Source organism: Azolla caroliniana, unplaced genomic scaffold (genome assembly GCF_043228905.1).
Source record: "Azolla caroliniana isolate FFs.n. ecotype wild unplaced genomic scaffold, voAzoCaro1.0.p SCAF_18, whole genome shotgun sequence".
NCBI classification, from domain to species: domain Eukaryota; kingdom Viridiplantae; phylum Streptophyta; class Polypodiopsida; order Salviniales; family Salviniaceae; genus Azolla; species Azolla caroliniana.
Genome location: NW_028230453.1, coordinates 1,946,122 through 1,968,094, shown reverse-complemented (window position 1 = coordinate 1,968,094; position 21,973 = coordinate 1,946,122). Strand labels below are relative to the sequence as shown.

At 36.4% G+C, this 21,973-nt stretch overlaps 2 protein-coding genes and 1 long non-coding RNA gene across 4 annotated transcripts; 2 read left to right on the top strand and 1 right to left on the bottom strand.

Moving 5' to 3' along the window:
• Nucleotides 1-3,982: 3,982 nt before the first annotated feature.
• LOC147852029 (nudix hydrolase 20, chloroplastic-like) lies at nucleotides 3,983-8,762 on the bottom strand. 2 transcript variants are annotated; one of them, XM_087334259.1, is made up of 9 exons: nucleotides 8,512-8,762; nucleotides 8,225-8,292; nucleotides 6,634-6,850; nucleotides 5,845-5,925; nucleotides 5,483-5,611; nucleotides 5,140-5,219; nucleotides 4,926-5,041; nucleotides 4,721-4,841; nucleotides 3,983-4,292 (listed from the first exon to the last, which is right to left on the bottom strand). In XM_087334259.1, the coding sequence occupies exons 1-9, from the start codon at nucleotides 8,698-8,700 to the stop codon at nucleotides 4,223-4,225; spliced, it is 1,071 nt and encodes a 356-aa protein (XP_087190385.1). In that variant the 5' UTR covers nucleotides 8,701-8,762; the 3' UTR covers nucleotides 3,983-4,222. The 2 variants fall into 2 exon arrangements, with proteins under 2 accessions (XP_087190385.1, XP_087190386.1); XM_087334260.1 differs by having other exon boundaries at nucleotides 6,634-6,840.
• A 2,774-nt stretch (nucleotides 8,763-11,536) lies between these two features.
• PP7 (serine/threonine phosphatase 7) lies at nucleotides 11,537-18,719 on the top strand. The gene is made up of 5 exons (XM_087334150.1): nucleotides 11,537-11,968; nucleotides 16,742-17,239; nucleotides 17,323-17,469; nucleotides 17,741-17,848; nucleotides 18,148-18,719. The coding sequence occupies exons 1-5, from the start codon at nucleotides 11,555-11,557 to the stop codon at nucleotides 18,265-18,267; spliced, it is 1,287 nt and encodes a 428-aa protein (XP_087190276.1). The 5' UTR covers nucleotides 11,537-11,554; the 3' UTR covers nucleotides 18,268-18,719.
• Nucleotides 13,145-15,116, top strand: LOC147852028 (uncharacterized). Its single transcript, XR_015531445.1, has 2 exons — nucleotides 13,145-14,044; nucleotides 14,709-15,116. It is a non-coding gene; the product is annotated as an uncharacterized LOC147852028 (long non-coding RNA).
• Nucleotides 18,720-21,973: the final 3,254 nt, after the last annotated feature.

The window sequence follows — 21,973 nt, the reverse complement described above, 5'->3', positions numbered from 1 at the left end:
GATTTAATCCATCACCTTTTGGCAAACGTTTGCATTCAATAATTACAATGCATATGTGTTTGTATTTACATGTTTGAAAACACATAACATTAATGTTCTCACCTTACACACGTCCTCAGTCCTCACCCACCTATATTTTAAGTTGGTGGTGTAAAATACAGAGGTTGTTTATAACTCTAGGTAACTACTTACATTAAGTAGAAATGTATGTAGTCTCATATTCTTGGACTTGGTGGGGGGGGGATGATTCCGTGATTTGTATATAAACCATCTTGTATAGTCTTTTTGTAAAAATCTCTCCTAACTAATGGGAAAGTAGCTCCTTTTTTGGGAAAAAGAAAATACAGAGCTTGTTTGTAAGAAGACATTTACTTAGATTTCTTTGTTTTCTTATACACATGTCTCTTCTTCTTATATTTCTTGAGGTGGTAGTAAATTAGAGGTTATTCTCAAGTAAACGTTTGTTTGTTCTCAAACCTTACCTTCTTGTTTTTTTGTACAAAATAAAAGGTCGTATATTAGTGCTAGTTTAATACAAATTCTTTTGATATGCTCTCCTATTCATTTGCAAGGACACATAAGTTCTGACTTAAGGAGAGAGATGTGAATGGTCTCAATAAGATGTTGAGATTGCACGACTTCGTCAATGGTAAACATCAAAAGAAGCAATTGACACATTATTCACATTTACAATTGCCTCAACTATAACTAGACACAACACGAGAAGCATAAACTTGTTGCTCGACATAAATAATCACAAGAGTGGGTTTCAAGGTTCAGCGCTAACAATGATCCTAAAGTTATTATGCATAGTAACATGATGTGCAAGGGCCTACAGAGATGCACAATGTTAATCACATGATAAAACAATGATAGGTGTATGTTATTATAGGACAAGCAAACAGATAGACCATGTTGATAAATAGGAAGTGAATCATATGGATAAGTATGTTTTCAGAGCACAAATTTAGGGCATCCTCGTCTGAAATGACACTTGAACACATTAATAGAAATGATGCAACGATCCCTTTGCAAGCTATTGTGCACACTTCCCAACATTGGCAATATGGTGCTAAATCAATTATTAGCTTTGCTTTAAAAAGAGGCTAAAGTAGAGTAGAAAATGCATTAAAGGAAAAACAAGTCAATTGTCCCCTCTATTGTGCTCATTTAATAAACCACCCTAAAAGGAACTTTGATAAAGTATATAAAATGGCATGCACTTTTTGAAATCTAAAGAACTTTGGTTGAATGTGAGTCTTCATCATAAATAAAAAATGTCATGAAAATTCGGCCAACACATAGCACTTTACAATTCGGAAAGAAATAAATGTAGTGATAAAGTATCAACTCATGAAAGAGCAATTTGTAATTCAACTGCCATGATTCCATCGCACTTGAAATGCTAAACAAATAAAATAATGAACTATACATATATCAAATGAGGTCCCCATCCCATATATAGCTTCACGTGTGACCTCAACGGGGTCAAGAGATTCCAATAGATTAAATATTTTAAAATGTATTTGTATATACAAGACAAGGCCAAGTTGGGGTCAACATATTGCAATGATTCAATTATTCTCGTACTCATTCACATATGTATAGTAGTGATGTGGACCACATAATCCTCGCCTTTTTTTAATCGTTCCGAATGCTACAACAACTTCCATTTTCTATATTTCCAAATATATCATGTCTCGACTCTCATATGGGTGCTAAAAGTGTTTTAACTTTTTCACACTGCATCAAAGACACAAACCCATTCAAGGTACTAAAGCCCAATCAATGAGCAAACACAAGGGATATATGTGTTGCGTTAGATTAAATAGCATTAAAATCCCACATATACCCATTCCAGCATAATTTCTGCATCATTAAGGGCAAGGGTCTTGTCGTTAGAGAGGTAATATCATGTATTAGTTGTGCATACCATATTAGATCATACAGGTATCAAAGTGCTCTCAAATTAAATAGCAATAAGGCATATATATTGATTCCAACCAACTTGAATAGATCCAAGGTAAAGTATTTTGGTCTAACTTTATTACAAACACTAGAGCTTGCCATTACTTTCTCATTTGTCTAAGAGGTTAAAAGCCATTCCCTCAACCCCTCAAAGCCATCTCTAAAAAGGTTCATGCAAACATGTAAAATGTTGTTGAAAGATGTTCGTTGTTTGCACTTAGTAAAGAATCAAGTAACTCTCCATGAGATTTGTAGATGTATCACTCATACGTTCCTAGTTGCTTATAGGTGAAAATTTATTTAGAACAATAGTTAGAGTAATAAATCAAATACATAAAAGAATAACTACATATCCTCGATGAATTTTATCATATTATAGGTTCACTATGATTCCAATAATACAAGAGCGATGTGGTCCACATTTATTGGAAAATTTGTTTAAAAAAACTTGGATTTCAACAATAAACTATTTCACCATATTGATTACTTATATCCTACAAGAGTCTCATATATTTGAATGAGGCACACATTTGATCGAAGTGGCCAAGTGATGAAACACTCTAAAGTTGTTTCCCACTGTATGATTGAGATACCATAGTTCCCATTCTTCGTTCCTTAGAAATTAGCCCTCATCTAACCTTAAGATTAGAGAACTAACGTTACGGTTATGCTCGTAATAATCCCTATCTGTGATTTTGGGTGAACTCGGGTGAATTGTGCAAATACCCATTGTCTTAGCCTCAAATAACAACGTGACAAAACTTGTCAAATCAAAGAAATGTAACTGCAAATCTTACGAGCAATGGGACATTACATATATTAAAACAATGAGTATTATTTTCCACTTGAAAAGTGCAAAAAAGAAGCAATTGCACCTATAAAAAGGTGTCCTCATTTTATATAAAGGGAGGAGGAGAAAGAATAAAAGACACAAAAACAAAACAATATTTGTGTGTCGAGGAGAATAACAAAGAAGGCAATCATATCAATTGAATGTATGGTATTTTTGTAGGCACATTTAGGAAGTGGTCAGAACCAAATCCAACCATGTTGTTTGATAACTTACAATATCCGAAAGGTACAACTCAAGGATTTGATTAGCTATGGGACCAATTTCAACCCAAACTGAACCATTAAGCCATGGTTTAACAGTTTATTGGTTTGAATATAACTAACAGGCTTGGTTTGGGTTTTGCATATAATTAAACAATTTGATTCAATTCAATTATTACTAAATGAACTGGTTTCATTTCAGTTTGCTTCTACACTTCAAGCTCATCAATTTATAAGATTGTGTGGCTTGGTTATAATGGTTTATTGGTTTTTAGCTAGCTTTTTTTTAATTTCTTTAATGGTTCAATAATTTGATCAATTTAATGCGTTAATTAATATTTTTTGTTTAATTATTTAATCAGTTTCACTTAAATGGTTTGGTTTAAACTTAATATTAAATGATTTAGTTTGTTTTAATTATCTATAAATGGTTCAGTTCAAATTGGCTTCAAGGAAAAAAAAACAGAACAAAGTGGGTGAAATTTTATAATAACTACTAGGCCAAGGTCTTGAAAAATTGAAACATGGTCTTCCATAATGAGTTCTGAACCACTATCTAAAACAATATCATTCAAGATCATGTGACAATGAATCACATTTGTTAGTACTAGATCTCTCACCTCAATGCTGTAGATGGCTTTACAGCAAGGGAAAAAATGACCCATCTTTGTAACCCAATATATTGTTACCATCACAAAGGTGTTTGCATCAACTTATGGAAGGTCTCTAATTGAAAAAGGTGGGACATTAATCAAGAGATATTGTAGAACAATGTAAGGATGATGATTTAAGGCATGCTATGTAGAAAAGTAATAGTAATATATAAAAAAGGAAGCAAAACAAGAAATATGATAATAAAAAATTATTAGTCTTCCTGGCATATGACTCGTGCCCAAAGTCTTAGGTTTAGGTCATGAACTTCAAACACATCAAATTATTTGCAAGTTTACTTACACATGAATCAAACAAAACATCATTGCAGTTAATGCTATTAAATGCAAATAATTTTGACGCTACTAAATCAAACTTTTTTCATTTTTGTCATACTTATAATCTTCCATAATCTGACGAGGAAGATTGATCTTATTAAGAGTCTACATCATCAAAGCTCTTCGAAAATGTAGACTGCAAATCACTTCCAGTCTTGCAAAAACATACAACCTGACCAAACAATATTCAAGTAAAGTTGTGTCTTTACAATTCAAAGGCATTCACCTCTCCGTAGGCTGAACATAAGAGGCAAATAGCCATCTTGATCTGGGGTTATGTACCTTTGATGGAAGGAAAGACAAGAAAGATGTCAAAAAAAATTAGATAACAGTTTTTTTGGTAACTACAAGGATATAGTACGAGAAATATTATGACCAAGAAATCTCAATATAATTATATGCAAGCATTATATAAACATGTATCATAGACAAAATCATTGGTTCATACACCTAGAAAGCTAGATGCTATAATACAACCAAAAATATGCATTATTTATATTTTAGTCTGAATATTATGTAATTCTACTCTAGTTCTGTAGTGGTATAAGCTGTATGTATTAACTAAAATAATTATCAGTCGACAAAAACAGCAAACCAAAGTCTAAATAGAGTAAGTTATAGTCTATTTCTTAGTGTTCATTTTAATAAATATATACTCTCTAACTGAATGAGTTATTCATGAAACAAGGATCTTCAATGGAGTTACATACCCATGTCGAAAGAGGAAGTCAATAATGACGAGTGTACAATTCGGCTTATATCCCATCGATGTTTGAAGGATCTCCTCCACTTCTGCAACACGCCACAGTTTGAAGGTCTCTACTTCTCCATCTGCATCAATCCATATATCTAGAATTAACCTTCTTAAGTGAAAAAAATCTATTGTTCTCTTTCCTTATTCCCAGGCAAGCTAACCTCTATTGTGGGGTTTGAAATCTAGAGGAAGTTCTAGATCATAACAAAAGAGAACATCTCGTTTCAGACGATTGCCATCTATATCTTCATAGCTAACAGCACCCACTGGTACTGCCCTTCAACCAAAGATAGTATGCACATCAGTTTCCAGAGCTTGAGTAACATACTAGAAATTCAAATACTAATGGAGATGGATCTAAAACCAGGTATTTACCTTCTGGCAATTATCTCAGGAATGTTGGCTTCCTCATTGCATTCCTTAATAACATTCTCTAGACATGAAAGCCCAACTGGCTGCACCATATTAAGCAAATAATTATTTTTACTACATATCAATGTGCTTGAGGTCATTCCTTGTGTTGCCATAGGAAGGTATCCAACACAAGAAAACGATGACAAGACATATAGGCATAATCACATGGATGGATATGCTATAGTAGTAGCATCTAGAATCAGAAAATGTATTTTGAATTCAGGCTACAAACTGAATTCCAAGATTGTGTCAAAGTCATAGTTTGAATACAAATCTCTCTAGAAATATAGAAGTTTGTAATAACCTGTCCACCAGCAACAATATGGTCCAGCATGCCTGGATATGTTTGTTTATTCATACTACGTTTGGCAACCCAAAGCCACTTTTCCCCCTTGGAATCAATAACAAATCCATTGATATGTACTCCATATGCCTACAAAGCATAGAAGATGTTCCGGGATCCACCTTGAGATTTATTGTAGTGAGATTTAGATATGCATCATTTTATGAGACTAAAATACTATTGCATAACTTCACATATGTTTTGACTACAATTGCTAAAACATTGACATTTATGCCACGATAAATAAGAGATTTTTTTTATTTCCTTGAATGGTTAGATGGGAGTAAACAGAAAATGGGAATCATCGACATAGATATACTTACCTTGATGCCGAAATATGGAACAGCTGCCCTCTCTATTGAAAAGAAGGGCGAGGAACGAAATGCATTGGTCACTGGATACATCTGCAAATGCAAGACTGCCAAAGATGTAAGAAAATTGGTAAAGCTCATCCAAGCAATATCAACTACATTCTAATCAATTCTGCAAAATGTCATACACTTTCTGATTTCTGTACTCCAGATTTAAAGATATCATGAAAACCTGATATGCAGTTTCTACATATGTTCATGTATAATAAGAATGGATGCAGAAAAGAAATTCTCTACTTGTCTTGAAACAGGAACTTCAATCACTTGTCTGGACTGTGGACTATAAGAATGAGTTGGGAAGCTTGCTTCTGTTTTGTGTTATAAAATTTCTAAGGCAACATAAATCACAAGACAGTTGCAACTGCAAAGGACCTTCTACAAAGCCAGAGGAGGTTTAGAAACTTCTAGAAAATCCAAAGCAAGTTAGAAAAATCGTGAAACTAAATAACATTCAGTTTCAATTCATGATGCTGACATATCCCACAACATTCAAGTAGCAAGTGAAATCTTGTGGGATTCTAGCACCATTCCCAGAGGATATACCACAATTAAGCATCTCTATAAAAATGCATGTTCTTCTGTGTTCTTCTGAACCATCCTTCACCAGTGTAGGAGTTTATGCATACTACAATCCTGTCCACCATGCACAACAAAGGTAATGGCAAAGACAACATGTATAATAAACCGTAGCTTATTCTCTACTCCGTAGAAGATAGATATAATGCAAGGAGAATAAATTACCTCATTCCTCCAACCAGGTATGAGACCATTCTCACATAGGACTCTCAAAGAATTGTTTACTGACATCGTACGATCCTCTTGAGTTTTAAGATCATTGTGTAGAGTAACAAAACACTCCGTACTCAGATTTGAATCCGTAATATTCCTATTTTGATAGTCTTGTGCTGCATTCATGACCACATATACCTTGGGAAACGATAGTAAATGCTGCAAAAAACTGTATAATTTAAATCAAACACACTTCCAATAATGCCCATGACCACATGCATATGCAAACACATAAACACGCCCTTAATGAATAAAAATTCATTGTATTATAGTAAATCATACACTGGCTCTCTGCAACATAGGTTGTATATACATACATATGCATGACTCCATGGTGCATATACAGTCTAGCATATATGACATATCAAAAAGCCAATCTAAGTAGAGAAATAACATGGTACATCACAATACACACAATTGGATCAGAAGATTTGCTTCTGAAATAAAAAATCCAGGAGAGCATATAATGTCACAGATACACCAAAACATCGAAATGCACCTCAGTTAAATGATGACAAATATGTACAAACCTCGTGAAGCGGCTGAGTCCTATATAATAGAAGGATGAGAGCCCGATCAACAGGTGTATTCTCATGTTAGATGGCTGAATGTCAGGATGATAAATTTTATAGTAAAATATCCTGAGACGATAGCAGAGGTTATCTCAGAAACATGATGTGAACGATATGTACACACATTGTTTTGATAAAAAGTATGCTTTGGAATAACTATCGTGGATGGAGTGGCCAATATCCTACGTGTATATTTTGTAGTAAATACCATGGAGGTATCTACCGGCATTCTCCCCTATAGTTCCGTTGACGGCATGCAATTCCAGCTTGGTGTCTGCAAACCTTCGATGAAAAACATGATTTGTGGCCTATACATCCACCAAGGAGATATGAATTACATCAAATTTTCTAGGGAAAAATTCCAAATTCTCCTGATGTTATTCTTTACTTCACCAAAGGCTCCTCAGTTTTCATTATTTCCTTATATGATCTAGGCCAACCTAAAAGAGCAATTACATGTGCCTTTTTAGCAATTATACAATCATTTCATTGCCTTTCTCTCGATTACAAGTGCTATTTGAGCGATTATGTGCTCAACTGAACCCCTTTTCTCCCTTTTGTGGGTTGACCAAGGGTGTTTGGGAAAGAATGAAAACTCACGGGCATTCAGGAATTAAACGACAAAACTGGGGTTTGAGGATAGATTTTTCTTTTATCATAAGCATGTTGTGAACCACAAGTACATTGGTTGTAGGTACACTAATTTAGAGCTCAAAAAGCAACAGTTTTACAAAAAGATAAATAGGCCTAGATGTGTTGGCGAAATTTATTAAAAACTATCTCAGTACTCGAAAATTATTATTCTCAAACATCTTACAATCTATGGATAGATGTGTATTTTGAATTTCAAACTTTGAAGGCCCTTTTTGAACAATACAAGTCCAAATAACACTAAAACTTGGGTCTTCTTTTGCTATGTAATACATCATGTTGTTTTTTTAAATCAGAAACGTATTCTAGAGACGGCATACCTGGGGTGGATGAATCCGACTGTGGAATTATCAACGAGAAAGGGAACAAATTTGGATCTCTCCTCTGGCTGCAGAAACAAAAACAAAAACAAAAAAACATGTCAAATAAAAGGAAAAACTCAAAAATACTTCTTAGTTTGTTGTTAATTTCCCCTTATTTCCCTTGGTCAAAGCCCACCTCTATCCTCTAGAAATCATGGCCAATTTATCCACCTTTTCTTTCTTTCTGACAGTTGCAAGAATCAAACATTGAGGAGAGAGAGAGAGAGAGAGAGAGGAGCGCTTACTGTCCCACGGTTGCAGAGCTTCACATGTTCCACGTATGGTGAGAGGTCTGTGGTGATAGAGGATCTGGCCATGGCACAGGGGGTGAAGAAAGAGAGCACTTGCTTTCCTCGTCGGATGGGTGTGGAGGAGGAGAAGAAGAGGAAGAAGGGATTGGGCAGATGGAATGAAGCGGGACCCAACAACGACATCTCTCAGAGATGGAGATGGAGATGGAGATGACGATTCGAATGTTTGATTTCGCTCTCTCAATGTTTCATCATCAATCTTTTCTGTGTGAATGGCTAGCATCAAATCCCTGATATTCTTCCATGGCTAAATTTGATCAAATTCCTGATCTTTTTCCCATTGCAAAATTGATTTGATCTAAATCCTAATATTTTCCATGCCTAAATTTTGATCAAATTCCTCATATCTTTCATGGCCAATTTGATCAAATTCGGGGTCTTTTCCTTGGCTAAATTCCTGATATTTTTCATGGCTAATTTGATCAAATGCGTCTTATATTTAATGGCCAATTTGATCAAGTTTCCTAACATTTTTCACGGACTAATTTGATCCTTTCATACACATGCTTACTCGATTAATCACACACCTAAGAAGTAATTACATACCTTAATGTACTTAAGAGGAAATTTGATCAAATTTGGGGTCTTTTCCATGGCTAAATTCCTGATATTTTTCATGGCTAATTTGATCAAATGCCTCTTATATTTAATGGCCAATTTGATCAAATTTCCTAGTATTTTTCACAGACTAATTTGATCCTTTCATACACATGCGTACTCGATTAATCACACACCTAAGTAGTAATTACATACCTTTATGTACTTAGAAAACCTCGTTGCGTATAATATAATATAATATTGTGTTTGAGACACTTTGCATTGGTTATGCATTTCGATTGGTTTACATTAATTACAGATGTGTTATGCGTTCATGCAATGCTTAATTAGTTATGCATTTCGATTGGGTATTCTTAATTACATATGTGTTAATCCATTGATTGTGACGCAACCACTTGTCAATCAATCGTATGCACCTTGCCAAAGCACAACATTCGGCATCTCGTACAACTCTGTCAATAATTCACGAAGTATCAATCATTCATTCTCTTGATCAACCCCAATACAATATCCTAATGATCACTCTCATAACATATTGCATGCATTTAGTCAAACAAATGTTTGCTCATACAATAAACAATCACAACAAATTGTTACTTTATCGTGCCCCCGTGTAGAATCTAGATGACCACTTATAGATTTCATTGGATTGACTTACTTGTCTTCAAGCAAGACCACGTTGAATCGTCGTAAGAAGCTACAAAACAATGTCTAAACTTGAACCGTTGTCTAAACTTGGACATCATCAAAAGTTCAATTAAGCTATTGGCATGGGTTACTGAGGCTCGATAACAATCAACAATGATTCGGTTTGAACCGAACCGCAAAACTGTGGCTTCACGGTTTAAACGGTTCATTTCGGTTTGAACAATTTAATGTTTTTAAATTTATTTTCTTTTAAAACAACCTTTTCATTTTAAAGCCTAATTCTCAGATTTTAGGAAAAATCTTCAAATTTTGAAATAATAAAAATTTGAATTTTGACCTAAATTGAAAACCGAAACCGAACCATGAAACCGCAGGTTTAGCGGTTGAATGGTTTACGGTTTGAATTTTTACCTAACGGTTTCGTGCTTTAGTTTAGGTTTCAAAATTTTGAAACGATTCGCTTTCAAACCGGTTTGGTTTGGACACTCTCGAACCGAACCGTTGCCAATTGTTAAGGTTCGAATCAATGTCCAATGGAAGCTCGACTTTTCTAAACTCTACATCTCCAATCCTTGTGTGTTGGTTTTATACATAAAATCCTAGTAACAAAAAAGGTGTCCATGACAAAACAAGAAAAACATATTGTTGGGTGCAAAACATCATGAGCCCAAGTAGAACATACATCTTGATACACGTGGGAAATGTAAGAGGTCGACATGTGATTAAAGATCCAATGCTAAGGAGTCAAGTCAATACCAAAGTAAACAAATTGTGAGCAACATAAAAATGTAGTTTTAAGTATTTCCACGTTCAAATTTTGTTTTTTGTTGCAACCACGAACTGTGCACCATGATTTTGTTTTCGTTTGTCCGGCATGCTTTCCCAGCTTGTCTGCAAGCAATATAACATTTTTTGTGTCCAAGTCCAGCTACGAAGAAGCCGGAGAAGAGAATGTAAGGTGTATGCCGATCTCGATCCCGTATTCTCAGGAATACTTCAAAATGTTAGCATTGACACAGCCATCGGAAATCATCCTTCGTCTTGTTTCTTCTTTGCTCGGCACATTGGTTTTAGTAGGAATATGTCCAGCACCAAAAACAGGTCGGACAAAACCCGAAAGCTATATACAGCTGCCCAAGCAATTTCTCGTGCCCACCCGATTCGTGCCGCATTTATCAACCAACAGGTCCTCAAGCTTCCCTTTGCTCTTCAACCAATAAGGTCGTGCCACATCATGATTCATCACCACTCTATGTGGTCTCTCTCTACCACGTCATCACGACATTTTGTTCTTCAACCAATAAGGTTGTGCCACATCACGATTCATCACCACTCTCTACAATCTCTCTCTACCACGTCATCACCACATATTGTTCTTCAACCAATAAGGTTGTGCCACATCGTGATTCATCACCACTCTCTATAATCTCTCTCTACCACGTCATCACCGCATTCTGTTCCTTCAACCAATAAGGTTGTGCCACATCGTGATTCATCACCACTCTCTGCAGTCTCTCTCTACCACGTCATCACCACATTCTGTTCCTTCAACCAACAAGGCCGTGCCACATCATCACCGCTCTCTATACATATAAGTCTCTGTCGTCCACGTCATCACCACATTTTGGGTCTCCAACCAATAAGGAGGTGCCACATCATCATCCTCTCTCTCTCTCTATCTCTGCCACGTCATCAGCACCATTCTCTGAGTGTATCAGTATGTCTCTGTCGCTGTAGAGGCTGTCTTCCCCGCCTCTGTTTCTGCAGAGCGATGGACGAAGAAGAAACAGTAGTAGTGATTTGGCCATCAGACGGTCTCATCACCGAAGAATGGATCGATTCCTTTACTCAGACTCTCGACACAGCCTCTCGATCATCATCGCCATCATCGTCGTCGCCGCAAAACCTCTCCTCTGTTCTCCCCGTCTCAGTCATAGATTCCCTTATATCCGCGGCATCCAAGCTTCTTCATCACGAGCCCAACTGTCTTCGTATCTCTGTTGATGGATTTCCCTCATGCTCTGTTGTTCTTGTGGGCGATCTTCATGGTCAATTCCACGATCTTATTCGGCTTCTCGACATGGCAGGCAGACCTTCTTATAGTCAAATATTCGTGTTTAATGGAGACTATGTCGATCGTGGTGCTTGGGGCCTCGAAACTCTTCTTCTTCTCCTCGCTTGGAAGGTAAGGGTCTTTCTTTTAGACACAGATAGATAGATAGATTATATTATCATCTTCGGAGGTCAAATATGACCAATGAGACCAAAAACAGAGAGAGAGAGAGAGAGAGAGAGAGAGAGAGAGAGATTAACATCCACAGGAGGCCGATCTCGACCTATGAAACTGTTTGAATAGAATGTTAGGGTATATTCCAGATTGGTTATGTAGATAATGTAGAAAGAAATATTGATATGTTAACATCCTCATGGGTGTCTTCTCCATCCATCGAGAAGACTTAGAAGCCCACAACTCTTACTCCGAGTCATGGGCGCCTTCTCTATCCGTCGAGAAAGGCCCTCACCTCAATAGGCTGACCTTGACTTATGGAACCAATTGAATAGAAAGCTAGGGTACATTCCAGTTTGGTTATGCGATTGGCATACACATGCAAGGGAGATGATGATGATGAAAATGATATTGTAATGCCCATGGCAGGGGCCCAACATGACCCATGGAACTAACAATCTTTAGAAGGGACACTCTCCAAACCATGTAGATGGGGGGTTTTAAACTGTTAGAACAAAGAAAAAGCAAAGAAGATGAAATGGAGAACTATGCTAGTCACTGTGCATGTTTGGTTCTGTAATCAAATAGATTAGCAAAAAGCATGCCTAGTGTCATTGGCAATGGTTGCATACTCATTAGGAGTCGTGGAAAACTAGAACAAACTGGTAGGAATTCTTGAAAATCATGCCTGACGTTTTCATATGTGATTTACTCCAAAGTACCATGTGCTGTTATTTCTGGTATGTTGAAACGACATAGGTCAGATATCGTCTTTCAACATACCAATCCCCAGTTTCTATCTTCAATGTGTGTGAGCATGTGCACATCAATGTAGCAGGACACATGGGTGTCCAGATGTGAACTTGGATATTGACCAGCCAATCGTGGTAATTTTTCCAATTCTGCGTATTAATGTGCCATCGAAACATTCTTCAACGTGCAATCTCTCAAACCATTCATCAGATATCTTGGACCATGACCAGCACCCCTGGTAAGGTTTCCAATATCGAGTATTAACATGCCATCTCTCAAACGATTTTCAGTGATCTTGAACCCACTGGGTGAAACAAACTTGATTTTATGGATTCTTCATCCTAACTATTCAATTTGGAGGCATTGCCTTACACCCTAAACCCCTGTTTCTGTGTGTACTGAGATTGTATCTCAATACTCCATCTCAAGCTCATGTTGTGGAGTCCTAGCATATGTTTGAAATTTGTCAGCACAGAGGACCTTTGTGGAGATATTGGCTTCCTCCTCATGGCTGAATACCGTTGAGGTTGTTGCACCAAATAACAACTGGTTCCTTTTTGTGGATTTCAAGATCTGTCAAACCAGCGCACACAGGCTGCTTCACATATTATGACCCCTATGCCTCTCTATTCTGATTCTGTGCTGGATAAAGCAATCATTAGTTGCTCTTTGCTACTCCAGGTCACTGCAGTACTTCCAAGCAGCTAAAACAATCAGATTGGTGTCTCCGCATCATAAGATAGCCCATAATTGAGAGTTGATTGTATATATTGAATTGCTCTCCTCATGTCATTCTGGTAGGCTTTATGGAGTTCGTACATGTCCTAGTTTTTTTATCCTACCGTGATGCTTAGGATGACCGGGTTATCCCGGCTAATTTTCTGTACATACCTGAATCTTTTAGCTCAGCGAATCTGATTCTTCATCAAGCGAGTTCTTCTTGTTTCTCTGCTCTAGTGGTACTGCATTCAATTTGCAGTGCGGCACCTTGTATTTCCTTAGCATTTTAAGATGTATTGTTGTTGTGTAAGACAAATCTGTTGATTGTCTGAATCACCTCAATGCCATGGAAGTATGGGAACTCTCCTAAGCCTTTCATATGATGTTTCCGCTCCAGGAACTTCTTCGGGCATTTGATTTGCATCAATAAAACTCCTATAATTAGATCATCCACCTAGATCAGTATGAGGACTAGTTTGGTTTCATCTCTCCAAACAGACAGTAAGTGGTTGGATTCAGACATCCTGAAACCAATTTCATCAAATTGCACTCATTGTCCAGGTGTGCACTATCTTCATAATTGGGTGCCAGACAAATATATATTCTTCTTCTATTTCTCCTTGAAGAAATGTGTTCTTGACATCCGTCTTTCGAAACTAATTTCTTCAATTTTCACATATTGTCTGGGTGTGCACTGTCTTCATAATTGGGTGGCTGACAAATATATATATTTCTTCTTCTAGTTTGTCTTGAAGAAATTTGTTCTTGACATCTGTGTGGTGAAACCAATTTCTTCAATTTGCATACATTGTCTGGGTGCGATCTTCATAATTTAATTCTTCTTGTAGTTTTCCTTGAATAAATGTGTTCTTGAGATCCGTCTTGTGAAGATGCTATCCCTTTGGCGCTATCCTGATCACTGCATGCACTGTTGCCATTTGGTTTCTAGTGCAAAAGTATCTTCAAAGTCCATCCCGTGCGTTTGCGTGCACCTGTTGGCTACTAATTGGGTTTTATGTCTGCTCATTGATCAAGTAGGCTTAAGATTTATAGTTTTCATGTAGTGCATTTACTTCATTTTTCATTGTGTCTTTATTACTTCATCAAGGCTCTCCAGTTCTTTGCTCTGTAATAACAATGCCATGTAAGCTTAATGTTGTGCCTTATAATTGTCATACCCAAGTCTTTGTATCAAGTTTTTCATCCATGCTGGGCTGTTTTGCAGCCTCCACTGCCTTCTTTACACTGGGCATTCTCATTATCGGAACCCCAAATTCGTTGTCCAATGATACATTGAATTCATCTGATCCTGCATCTCTCTCCCCATTTTCAGGTATCCTCTCTTTACCCTGACCTGACTGAGTTTCTTATTGTGCACTATTGGTCCATCCAGCTGATGTTACTGCTGCACCTGCGTGATCTGGATATCTGTACTAAAATACAACATCTGGTCTTGTGACCCAGACATTTTACTGATTTTTAATGGAGTTTTGTCTGTTCAACTGTTAAGGTTGACGCAAATCTGAAAAAATTTGGTATTGTATCCTGTGTGTGAATTGAAGTTCTGAACGCATCATGTTGTGGTTCCAAACCTCTGTGACAAGTCCATCTTCCTTGACCTTGACATTGATTGACATCTCCTTGGGTCTCTGATAACAGCTAACTCACTGAATAGTTCAAAAAAGCTGTTGCAGTGTCTCCAGAAACCAATATCTTCACCTTCGTGCGTGGTCAGCTTGTATCTCAATGGTTGACTGCAATGCCACTACGGTAATGGCTGCTGAGATAATGAAATTTCTATTAACAAGAGAAATAAAGAAATCTATCAAGATTTGTCAACTTGAACCGTAAAATGAAATAACCTATACTGAGTGTTGAAAGACACAAGGTAAAATATACTCAGGGAGTTCTAATGGGTTTCTCTACATCCATTTGCTATGTAATAAGATGGCTAGTCAATTGTATTCTCATGATTATATCTCCGAGCATTGAGACTCGTTCTCGAGAGAAATAGTAAGATAATGGAATCTGCCATTTCTTTGTGATGAGAAGAGTATGATGGTGCATTGGACCTGGTGATGCAATTGCTGCCTATAACGCTGGAATATCAAAAATCTCATTCCTCCTTTTTTAGAGCTTGATCTTGATTTGGCATTTCCACATCTTCCAGATTGTTTTGCTTCATTTTCAAATGCATGGTATTAATGCAAGGAATAAGAAAATATGATTCATTATTCTTTCTAGAGGTCCTGTGATTTGGCATCTCTATACTGTGTCCAGCCCGTTTTCCTTCTTTTCCAAATGCATGCTAAAAACTGCAAGGAAAAAATCCAGGTACTTTGCTTGAAGCTGGCATTGACAGATCCAAAAGATTTAGAAGTATGCACGAGTCTTCATATTTCTTGCCATCTACTCCTTGTTTTTGTTCCCTTGTCATCCATCCCTTCCATCAACCCCAGCTATGCAATGAATAGAGGAAAATGAGCATTCAACTTGTGTTTTTTTCGATCATAAAGTAGTTGCCCCCTCCATTCTTGTCCAGAATAATGGCTTAAACCACCTAGGTAGTGGTGGTTAAAGATAAAGCATAGTGTGCATTGACTTCTGATCAATGTGCAACTATCTCATCTCCGATGCAAGATGTCCCCCAGTAGGAAAACATGTGCCTGCATACATACATGCATGTATTATCTACATAGAGAGGTTATAAGTCACTCTGCTCTGTTCTCTGGAAATATCTCATCTCCGATGCAAGATGTCCCCCAGTAGGAAAACATGTGCCTGCATACATACATGCATATATTATCTACATAGAGAGGTTATAAGTCACACTGCTCTGTTCTCTGGAAATATCTCATCTCCGATGCAAGATGTCCCCCAGTAGGAAAACATGTGCCTGCATACATACATGCATGTATTATCTACATAGAGAGGTTATAAGTCACACTGCTCTGTTCTCTGGAAATATCTCATCTCCGATGCAAGATGTCCCCCAGTAGGAAAACATGTGCCTGCATACATACATGCATATATTATCTACATAGAGAGGTTATAAGTCACACTGCTCTGTTCTCTGGAAATTCAACTTAGTCATGTTGATTGCAATATGAATAAACACTTATATGCAATCTATAAAACATATCTACATGCATCAAAAGTTTATACAGTACCCTGCTGTATTTTAAAAATTGAAATTTATTCATGCTGAATGTAACCTTTCTGAATCTTGATCTATTTGGATGTACATATTTTAAACAGATACTTTTACCAGATAGAGTCTTTTTGCTCCGTGGAAATCATGAAACAAGGTTCTGTACAGCTGCATATGGATTTGAGCAGGAGCTAGTGTCAAAATATGGGGACCAAGCAAAACATCTCTACAGGAAATGTTTAGGGTGTTTTGAGGGTCTACCAATTGCGGCAATAATTGCTGATTCTGTGTTTATGGCACATGGGGGTTTGTTCCGCCATGTGGAAACATCACAAAAGAAGCTGAAGAGGAAAGGACGGCCACGAAAAACTACTACTTGTAATTCGGAGAGTAAAGTGATTACTCTAGGGTCTCTTGATGAACTGGCTACAGCTAGAAGGGGCATTTTAGATCCAACTGGACAAGGAAGTAGCACTATTCTAGCTGATGTTCTATGGTCTGATCCTACTCTTGAACAGGGACTCGCACCTAATACAACCCGTGGCATTGGTTTACTTTGGGGTCCAGATTGCACGGAAGACTTTTTGGTGAAAAACAAGCTCAAGGTTAGGATTAGCTAAATTTAGTGGAGCTATTATATTCTTGCATTTTCTGTCAATGGAGTGGCAGTTGGTTGTTGGAGGTGCAGTTGATTGTGAGATCTCATGAAGGACCTGATGCAAGGGCAAAACGGCATGATATGAAGGACATGAGCAAAGGATACACAATTGATCATGTTGTGAACTCGGGGAAACTCATAACACTCTTCAGTGCTCCAGATTATCCCCAATTTCAGGTATATCTATGAACTTTGTCAATTGTGTTTTGATCTCTATAGAGTTCTTCAATGTATCATGTTTTGTAAATGATCTAAAAATATATTAAGTGGATGGTTTGGGGTTGTCTAATTAAAGCATGGTTGGGAAGTATTTTTAACATTCCTTTTTTGGGTGTGTTTCTAGTAAACCTTTAGTGAACTGTATTGTATGTTTGGACACTAATTTCAAGGGACGTTTTAAGATAGATCTCGTTATCTGGGTCACAATGGTTAACTTAGAACTGTGTAGGCTGGCAGCCACAGATACAACAATGAAGGGGCTTACATTGTATTAAAGGGTCCTGACTTCTCGTCCCCACAAATCTTCACCTTCAGTGCGGTGCTACCAAGACCAAAGGTTTCTCTCTCTGTCTAAATAAATAAACTTATCATGTATCTTATACTGTGTGTCTTTTTTCCTAAGAAGGAATGAAACCATGACATGTCCTTGATACTGAAACTTTGGTCAGATATGTATTCTTTGAAACTTTTCTCTTGATCATTTTGATCTTTTTTAAATATATAAATATTACACTCTGTTTCATTTAATTTCTTCTTAAAACGCAAAACAACTTCATGCATTTTTGTCGTGCTCATGTTGTCTATTTACATATATGATATCCACAAGTGACAACTTCTCTCTCCACATATATGTAGGCAACAGCATACTATGATTATGAGAATGCCATGGATTCTGATGACCAGTTGGATATGGGTGCGAGTTCTGAAGAATCTGCCAATGCCGAAGATGTTAAGTCTGAAGTTGATAAAAGATAGTGAATAGATCTCTTTGGGGTGACAGGTGATGTAGATTTAGCTTCCTCAAATTTCACCAATGCCAAGGTTTGTTTTGCTCAATTGTATTGGTGTATACCATGATGTTTGTTTGCCAAAAAGCGATAGTTTTGCATTTTTTATACCCAATTTATAGGCTCAAAAATATATGTATTATTTCAAAAGAAAAAATGTATTATTGCAAGATTCATCGACATTTGAAGAACAATACATAGCTGATAACACAAAATCGCCTGTATTCTAATAGCTCAAAGTGAAATGATTTCCCGAGAGTATAAATTTGTAGTCATGACTAAAGAATTAGACATAATTTGTTCTTGGGAAGTGGGTCACAAAGAATTGGTGGTTATCCAATCTCGATATTGCCTAGATGGGAAATGAATTCTTAATTGTAGTTGCAAAAACATTTTCAGATATCATGGTTTTTGAATGGATTCTTTATATGAACAATGTTTAATATTTGGTTTGTTGTATAAATATGGATTCTTGGCTACATGATTGACACATTGTGATAGAATGTGCATGTCAAGGCAATATAGCACAGCATATGAATGTTTTTGAATAGTGGGTTTTAAGCAATCCAATGATTAAGGTTGAGAATGAGAATTCAACTCCCCATTGATGACAATGTGTTGGGTCACAATGTCCAGAAGAAGACATGGAGAAGAGTCCCAAGCTTTGATGAAGAATTTGGTATAAAAAGATGGTGCTATATTGTTTTAGTGATCTAGGATCTCTCATGTGTGTGAGTCTAATTAGCGTAGACCCAATATGTACATTAGTATTAAAAAAATTTACTTCTATGCCAATCTTAAAGATTTCCTTCCCTAAAAGATGTCATTATAATTGGGCATCGATTGATACTATGGTAGCGATAAAGTTTAGATAGTCTTCCAAGATGAGCATATGAAAAACCTTGTGAAAAATGCATTGGCTGCATATTTTGTTTGCTTTCATTAGCAAAAGGAAGATTCCATGTGATTTTGGATTTTTGGGTTCCATGTATGATGCAAAGGTGAATGTCAATTTGTGAAACATGTATTAAAAATGTCACAATGTTGAACTTAATATCTTCTTTATTAGCAATTGAGTGAAGGGTGGTAATGTTTGTTGTAGCATTGAATTAAAAAAAATGCTATTGGGAGCAGATGGGAAGAAGAGAGTTGGGCATGCGTGGATAATGTAAAAGGTTCTTTCAAGGAACAAAGGAAGCATGCAATTAAAAGATATGCATCTTCAAATCAGGGTATGCATCATCTAGAATCTAAATTTGATACTTTATGGGGCCTTACCCTAAGCTTCAAATGTTATGGCTTGGGTACATGTTTTTTTTAATGCAAAACGTTGAACCTCAAGTAATTGTGACTTACATTGGAAGTAAGGTAAGTTTCTTTACTTTTAATATGGTATAGAAACATATGAATGTTCTAGAAAAAGGTGAGCTCTCATTTTACTAAAACATTGGCCCAATTTTGACATTTATAAAGTGAACATAATCTAAAAGAAATCAATCATAAGTTTTGTATTAAATTCCAGTACATTATGATGCTTTCTCAACATTCCTTTTTCAAGGTATGAAAAGGAAACTTAACCCATCAGTAAAGAATGCAAACCTTGCGACACAAACAAGTGTGAATCCATGATTCGGCGTCTATGGTCATTGGTCTATAATAATTCCAATATGGCTCTCCTAATTTTAAAAACAATAGAACCTCAAAAACATAATGAGAAAAGTAGTATGGTGAGAACTTAATCATGTTGAAAGATGAGCTTCTGCAATCTCCATATATTTGGACGATCGATGCTCTTTTAGGTCATTGTTAAAATTCGGTCATATAGAATGTTTGGGGTCCGCTTTCACACTTCGAATCATGTCATCATCAACAATCCTTCCCTTTCAAACTTTTCTTTATTTTGTTATCACATGCTTCCTTTACCTTTTGTTTAAACTTTTTAAAAGTCCCCACATACGTTTTAGTATTGAAAAATGTGGAAACTATTTATGGGAAGAATATCTAAGGCTTTTGTTTATTCTCGAAACATCCCAAAATATGAAGGTATCTGCATCCTCAATTCCAAAAATGTAAAGTTGATGTTTGATATTGCAAGGGACAGTTACAATAAACCCAGTTCTTCGTCGAACATTGACAAATTCCCCATCTATGCTTCTCATGTATCATTCCCCAACCTACCCTATACTCTTGCACACAAGAGATACTATGAGTATGTTTGTTCTGCCTACAAATGTTATATGTTACCTATTACCTTGAACATTATTCTCCATTGCCCATTTGCAAACAATGACTTCAAAGTTCTAATAGATAGACCTAATCACTACTAAGAATTTGACGCAAATTCAAGGCATTTGCTTTGTTTCAATGTTTCTTTCGAAGGCATCAAGTCATATCATGGTCAAGTGGACACTAGATATGTGGATATTACGAGAGGTATTTGTGGAAATATGTAGTAGATAAGAGAAGAATGGGATGCTTAGACATTTTCACAAGGGTATATGGAGAAAGATGATTGACTGCAATATTAAAAGCAAACAACATTGCTTTGCCCAAGGGCTTGAAGGTTGGCCAAAATCTTAGCATAGATACAAACATGTTGTAAAAAGATAGACAAATTGAGCACAAGCTCTTTAAGTTTGTATGCTAGCCATATGCTTGTTCATTCTATGTGAATTATCTAAAAACTGATATTCTAGTTTGGACCATCCTTATGAGATTAGCTTGTCCGACTACTCCTAGTAGTATGTTCAGACATTCAAAATACATATGTAGTCACCAACCCTATTAAGAAGGTACATCATCATGTAAGAAAGGGAGCCTAAAGACATAAATCAGAACATTTTCCCTTAGAAGACATACTTGAGTATTGTTGGTAGTTTGTTGGGTTCTCAAAAAATATGTTCACAAAACCTTGTTGAGAAGACACGTCATTACATAAGAAAGAAGCCTACAAAAGTAAACTAGAACATTTTCCTTTAGTAGTCAATATTTTTTCTAGTTTGAATCAAGAAATAGATTGAAGCTATCAATCCCTTGCTGAGTTGTATAAGAGGTTTTAAAATTCTAGCATCATTAGTGTACCAAAATTCTTTTCACTAAAGTTGCATGTGCAACTTTCACGATCTTTGCTAAAATGCAAAAGGGAAGAAGGAAAGGAGAGGTTTACATGAATCATTCTGTGAAATTTTCTATTACTTTGTCCTCGGTGAAGAGTCAATGTCTCATCATAGCTATTTGCACGCTACTCTTATCACAAAGTTTTTGAATATATTGTCAAGAAAAGAGTCACTCCATAAAATCCTAACATTCCAAGTTTCAAGGCAAAGCATGTTTCTATCATTAGTAGTATGTATATGGTTATTTAAATGTATAAACCAAATAGGAGTAGAAATCAGCAATATAAACTGGATTCTTTGCACAACATTCCATCGAAATGTTTTGTCATTGATACTTCCAATGTTTGTGTCATATCGTTGTCCATGTTTCCCTTGAAGTTATCTTAGAAGTTTAGTTGCACACATTAAGCATAACAAAATATGTATGCTATAAATTTTGATGTATATTTGCACAATGTATAATATTAATGTAGCGCCGTGATAAAAATATCAATACTAAACCGAACTTCCCAGAGTAGCATATAGGGCGATTTTGATGACTAAAAATAGAAATGATAA